This window comes from Lactuca saligna, chromosome 8 (assembly GCF_052625555.1).
Source record: "Lactuca saligna cultivar CGN05327 chromosome 8, ASM5262555v1, whole genome shotgun sequence".
Taxonomy (NCBI): Eukaryota; Viridiplantae; Streptophyta; class Magnoliopsida; order Asterales; family Asteraceae; genus Lactuca; species Lactuca saligna.
This window is the reverse complement of record NC_136424.1, coordinates 76,769,851-76,776,629: the sequence shown is the minus strand read 5'-3', so window position 1 is coordinate 76,776,629 and position 6,779 is coordinate 76,769,851. Positions and strand designations below refer to the sequence as shown.

General features: G+C 35.1%; 2 protein-coding genes across 2 annotated transcripts; one reads left to right on the top strand and one right to left on the bottom strand.

Moving 5' to 3' along the window:
- The first annotated feature begins 413 nt into the window (after positions 1–413).
- On the top strand, positions 414–1,350 carry LOC145012588 (large ribosomal subunit protein eL31). Its single transcript, XM_078971386.1, has 3 exons — positions 414–518; positions 645–752; positions 933–1,350. Exons 2-3 carry the CDS (start codon positions 670–672, stop codon positions 1,210–1,212), a joined length of 363 nt encoding a protein of 120 aa, XP_078827512.1. The 5' UTR covers positions 414–518; positions 645–669; the 3' UTR covers positions 1,213–1,350.
- A 2,576-nt stretch (positions 1,351–3,926) lies between these two features.
- On the bottom strand, positions 3,927–5,344 carry LOC145013066 (leucine-rich repeat extensin-like protein 2). Its single transcript, XM_078971870.1, has one exon. The coding sequence runs from the start codon at positions 5,239–5,241 to the stop codon at positions 4,096–4,098; it is 1,146 nt and encodes a 381-aa protein (XP_078827996.1). The 5' UTR covers positions 5,242–5,344; the 3' UTR covers positions 3,927–4,095.
- Between the last annotated feature and the right edge of the window lie 1,435 nt (positions 5,345–6,779).

The following is a 6,779-nucleotide window of genomic DNA, read 5'->3' as shown; positions in this document are numbered from 1 at the left end:
AAATTGAATTAAGAAATCAAATTAAAAAACCCATTTACATGTAGGTAAACATCTATTTATATGAATTAGTAGAAACCGCAAGAAGACCCGTTTTCTTACCGAAATAGTGAATGTAAGTTAAATAAATTAAATTAAGAAATCAAATTAAAATAGAAACAAATAGGTTAATCGAAAATCATCCGTATTTTTAATCTGTACAACATCCAAAAATATGTCATCATTATTATAATATTAAAGTTATATAATCATTTATAAAACATAAAATACATTTTTTTTTAAATGAATCGATCCAAACACAAAGAATATATATTAATTCTTTACCAGTCTCGAATTCTCGTGGCCATAGAAAAAACCTTTTTAGAATTGGGCCTTCCGTTAGTTTCAACGATGACTCAATACAGTCTCTGGGCCAAGCCCACAAAACAAAGAAACCCTAGCACATCAATATCAGGGTTTTATTGCCCTCATCTCTTCATTTCTGCGCCTCTGTTTCCGTCTTCTCATCTCCCAAATCGCAGGTTCGATCTCTGTCATCTCTGTTGCTCGAACTTCTTACATGTTGCCTGATTTAAGAATTATGATGTTGTGATGGGATTTTTTACTGATATGTTGTGTTGATTCCTTGTTTGTATGAGCGTCTGCAGGTAAGGTGCAGATACGATAGTAAAAATGGTGGACAAAACTAAAGGAAGAAAAGAAGAGGTTGTTACCAGGGAGTACACAATCAACCTCCACAAGCGCCTCCATGGATGGTACATACTTGTTTCATTCTTATAGATTATCCATATATGCTTGTTCACCTCGATTGAACTTTTGTTGCGAAGCCTTATCTTTGCAAACATCTATATGATCCGATCGCGTTTATGCTCGACCTTGATTGTACATTATTTGCTACCCTGTATGTAAAATTTTCTATCTGTGTTGATCAACAGCACATTCAAGAAGAAGGCTCCTAAAGCCATTAAGGAGATCAGGAAGTTTGCACAGAAGGCCATGGGGACAACAGATGTTAGGGTGGATGTGAAGCTAAACAAGTATGTCTGGAGCCGAGGAATCAGAAGTGTACCCAGGAGGGTTAGGGTTCGTATTGCCCGCAAGAGGAACGATGATGAAGATGCAAAGGAAGAACTTTACTCGCTTGTCACTGTTGCAGAGATCCCAGCAGAGGGGTTGAAGGGACTAGGCACTAAGGTCATCGATGATGAAGATTGATTTCATCAAAATTCAACCTTTTTGAAACAACTGGCAGAGTTTTAGTTTTTATTTTTATCCTTGCTACTTTTGTTTGGATTCTAGTAATTTACATTTTCCTTGAATCTATTACATTTTGTCTTTTGATGGATTATGGTAGCTCATTTGTGTTGTCTTTCTATAATGCATGTGCTAGTTTTAGACTCTCTTCTGTATAGAAGATTTCATACAGAAGATCATATCCCCTTCACAATTCTTGACCTCTTGTTTAATCCTCTTTCACAATTCTGTAGTTGTACTCTTCCCCACTCATAACTCATATGCCATTGGACAAGTAAGGGTGCCAATTACATCTTCTCGACCCTTTCGTTGGTATTCATGCAATGGTAGACTGAATGGTCTATATTATAACCCTTTTTACTTGGTATTGACTGCTGTGAGGGGCTTCTCAATACAAGTGGGGTCAACATCTTCTCTTGCAAAGATGAGCTCGAACTATGGGTGTAATAAAAAACTAAAACCGAAAAACCAAACAAGGGGGATACTTCATGTCCAAAATGTAGTTTGTATCCTCTAGCTAGAAACTACAATGCACCATGGTCATGTTAATGATGAATCATTGAAATCAACATCGTATGGATGAGTAGGAGACAACCTTTCCTTTATTTCATTCGTAATTAGCACTTTCACATTGATAGTCAATAAGGACAGGTAATAACCATTGATCAAATGACAATTTTAGACAGTGATGATATATATCGAATCACACGAAAATACAATTGCATATTCGCACTCATACCATTGCAACAACGTTAATGTGAATAATTTAAAACATTCATGCATGGTTAATGGATAGTTGTGCGGGTCTCACGAACCAACATGAACCATTTGGAAGGGGTTCATCATCATGTTGGCATTGATTCCCTTAACACTAGCTCAATTTTAGTGAAGGAAATGGTATTTTATATTTATGAAACCCAAATAACCAAAACAAAATAACATTAAATGCTAAAGTCCACTTCCAAATGTGTTCAACTAACAATTATGCTACTACAATAAGAACAAATGTTTAACGATTACTTGCTTGCATCACATTCATTTTTATCAACCGGCGATCCACATGCACAAACAAAAATGATGACTTTTGCTCATTTTTTTTGCGGTGAAAGAGATGGCAAACAATGATGTCGATGAAAATGAACTTTTGAAAAGTGTGGACCTGTGATACGTTTTTTTTTAAAGGCTTAATATTATTAGAAGTTAGCAAGAAGCTAGAAAGCTTACAATTAATTGCGAAGACTAGGTTTTGAATCCAACAGACCTTACTAACTTTCACTTACCAAATCTAAAATTAAATGCATTATAAAAACTCGTTACAATACTACCAAATAATGTTTCTTTCCTAGTAGTCTTCGATCCAAAGATAAGGGAGTTGCGGTAGTTCCAGATAACCCACCACATAGGCATTGTAATTGCTTCAATAACACTTTTTTTTTTAGTGTGGAAGACCTTCAACGAGTCAACTTGATTAAAATGATCTTTGTTCAAAGAGAAACACGTAAAAGAAAGGTTACTCCATCTAAAAACACACCCCACGGTTGTGAAGCAACTACATGGGCCAAGAAAACGTGAAACGACTATTTCGATTCGGAATCACACATAAGACATCCCAAAATCTGATCATTTATCTTATTTCTGACTACTGCAATTGTGTACTTTTCAATGTGGGCCAACACTCTACTCCACGAGTCCTTTTTTCTCCAATAATACAAACGATTTCGGGAGCCGAAGAAGAGCCAAAAGCTATTGGTTCTTGGCTCCACATTGTATGGTCCACCTCCATCCCTAAATTCAACCATCAGAACCTCGACAATCTTTAACCCTACACTCTTGGTTTATTTCTAGCAAAAACAAGCAAGTCTTCCCCAAGCCAAAATTCTGTCCAAATCTTGGTCAATGTTCTATCTCCAATGCATTTTTTTTTTTCAAAATTGTATGCGGAATCGTGTATTATTTTTTTTTTATTATTTTTTTTTCGTAAGTTGGTTAATAGAACCGACTATCGAGGACCACACTCGTTTATTCTTCAATCGTTTAATATTATAGCCAAAACCCCCATAGACACCATGAATAGCTTTGATATTTGACAAAAAGTTACGTCGTTAAACATTTTTGTATGGTAAAACTAATTCTTTTGAAGACTAAATCTGTAGGGGATATAAATTGCTATGCAAAAAGCTAATTCTTTTGAGGATTAAATGTTCATTTTGTTAAAGCCATAAAATAAGAGTTATACCAAGGGGGTGTTTGGATTAGCTTATTTGTGGTGAGAATAAACAATAAATAATAAGTATTAGGAGAAATGTTTATTAAAATTAGCTTATTTAGCTTAATAAACTGAATTTTATCCAAACATTCAAAGTTAGCTTATTGTGGAAATAAGCATTAAATACTTTTTTTTTTTTTTTTTTCTATCCAAACACCCCTAAGGTAATAAGGTCATTATAGTTTTGGACTTTGTAATTCACAAACATGCTCGCTTTTATGGTCATTATTGATCTAAACCATGTCTTAACATTAAAATAGTATAGTAATCATTTTTTTGCCTTATATTTAACATACATTGGCATATTTCTTTTCATCTTGGTAAACCCAAAAGCCAAAGACACTAAAAAGTAAAAACGATAAACTTTGTATGTAATATATCCATATGAAACCGAAACGGTGGAAACAAATTAAAAGCCAATATGAATATGAAATCCATGCTTATATCCGTGCAAAGAGAAAACTGAGAATAACCCATAACTTTCCGATCTCACTTTGTGAGTTCATGTCAAAACTCAATACAATAATCAATTTGCAACATAATTTCTCTATTCCAATACAAAATCTTAATATTTATCCTCATGGGATTGGCGAATTCGAAGATCTAAACGATGCCCCACAAGAAAAAGACTTCATAGATGGGATTCTAAGACAACTCAAACTACCACCGGGGATCATATCACACTCTGGCTCAGGCCTCTGCATCTCCCTCCCTGGAATACAATTCAATGCAAAATCGAATCCCACATTCCTACCATACAATTTCCCACATTCTTGACTAAACCCAGAAAAGAAATTATAAGCAACACTCAAATTCATCAACGATTTCAACCCACAAACCAGATCCGGCAACTCACCCGACAACTCATTGTGTGCAACATTCAACACTTCAATATCTTCCAAACAAGAAATCGAATCAGGGATATGACCCATCAATGAATTGAAACTCGCATCAAAAACTTGTAAATCTGACCACATTCCGATTCCTTGAGGGATACAACCGCTCAATTGGTTGTTCAAGAACAGGATTTCTTTCAATCCTGAACTAGAATACCCGAAGCTAATCGGAATGTCACCTGTCAACTTGTTATTGGCTAAATTGATTACCGAAGCAGGGGAATTGCCTAGACTTTGTGGGATTTGACCTTCGAAATTGTTGTTGTTGAGTAGAATTGCGTCAAGATTCTTGGTGAATACAAGGTCTGGAATGGGTCCTGAAAAAAGATTGAATCTGAGGTCTAGATACACCAGATTTGGGATTTGGAGGATTATCGTAGGGAAAGGTCCGGAGAATTGGTTATTGCTGAGGTCAAGTTCAGTGAGGGCAAAAAGGTCTTTTAAGCTATCTGGGATTGTGCCTGTGAAGCTATTACTGTTGAGGTGGAGGAGAGTGATGTCTTTGAGGAGGGAAAGTTCTTTTACGAGAATACCCTCGAGCCCACCATGGTTAAGGTCTATCCCTGTAACTGATGAATCTTGACAGAAAACTCCTTTGTAATCACACACATTTGACCCGACCCATGAGTTCAAGATTCCTTTAGGGTCATCTTTGATGGCTGACTTCCATGCTTGGAGGGCAATGTAAGCATTGTTGAGAGTCGATGTGTTTGAGTTTGACCACCCGTTTCTGGTGGTTCTTCCACCACCAACATAACCTCCGGCGCCGCCGTGAACTGCAAGTAGAAAGAGTAAAGAAAGTAATAAAAGTTTAGTTTTTTCCTCCATTTCTTTGGGGTTGTTCTTGGAGTTGGGTGTGTTTTTCTACAGAAATTTATTGGGGAAGATGATGGGGGTTGGTCTTGCATTAAATGATTGTCTTTGAATCTCTTTATGTAAAGCACTTAAAAATTAGATGATTAAATATAGCAAAAATGCAATAATAGTGTTTGAAATATGTTTTTGGTATTTAAGAATAGGTCAGATTTTAGAAAAAAAAAGTTTTTATATTCAATGCTGTTTATCATAAAAATGTACTACTAACTTTTTTTTTTTTTTTTTAAAGTTATTGGTTGTTTGATTTTTTTGTACACTTTTTTTTTACATCACTAGATTGTGTCCCATTTATGATGGTTAACTTAATGCTTATACGGTTTTTCTTGCTCATTGTGAGCCTATTTTGAACAACAATCATAAATAATTTTTATATAAATTAATAAAAATCTTTTGATTGATAAATGAATTTATATAAAGCCATGAAGCACATAGCAAAAAAATAAAAAAGTGAAAGTAAACATTGTACTGTATGGATTGCAGCTATTCTCCATGGGTATACCCACATGCACTTGAGTAGTGTGGTCTGCCTCCCACACTATACGTGGTGCTCATTAAAGGTTGATCAATAAATCAAATCTATGAAACAATTAATTGACTTATGCTTTTATTATCACAGATATATCACATTTGATTCTAGAAAGTTTATGTAGTATCAAGTATGTAATCGTACATTGAGTACCTTGAGAAAAAAGACAGAAGACACATCGATCGATATTTGAATATATTGATTTATGGAAGACTTACAGATCAAGTCTCTCCATTTTGAATATATTCCAAACGCTTTTGTATCGTTTAAGCAATTATGTATATTTTGGAAAATTAGTTGGTATATGTAGTTGTTCGGCCAAAATGGTGTTGGTGATTTGTTATCATCAATGTTATTTAAGTGTAATGGGATTACTTTGTTGACTAAAATTGATCTTGATAAATATTAAACAAGTAAGGAAGGTGTGGAGTACACACTTGTTTAAGTTTGATCAAGTATCAAAGTACACTGTGATTTAATGGCGAAACCCCTGAACGAACGGGGGTCCGGGGGCAGCGCCCCTGGGAGCGGGGTCCAAGGGGCGGCAACCCTTGGCGGGGTCCAAGGGGCAGAAAATCTAAATTTTGAATATTTGACCCGGTTTTGACTTTGCATTAATCCTTATACCAAACCCAGATTTATAACAGTTTTGACAGTTAAGAAAAACTGTTATATGACAGTTTTGATAGTTTTTCAGACAAGGAATGTATATAACCAATTTTTAGTCAGTTTTCTGGTACTCACGAAAATTACACCATCTCATTCTCTCTTTCTTTCTCTTTGATTTTATCTGAGTCTTATCCAATTGAGGATTTGAGAGTACCACCCAAATACTTTGATTTGAAAGTGATTATCATGATTCTCAGATTTCCAAGTACCACTAAACCATATTTCTAATAAATGGTAAGCTATTAAATGTAAAAAATAAAGATCGATAACAGAGTGTATATGGAGGAAGGATCTT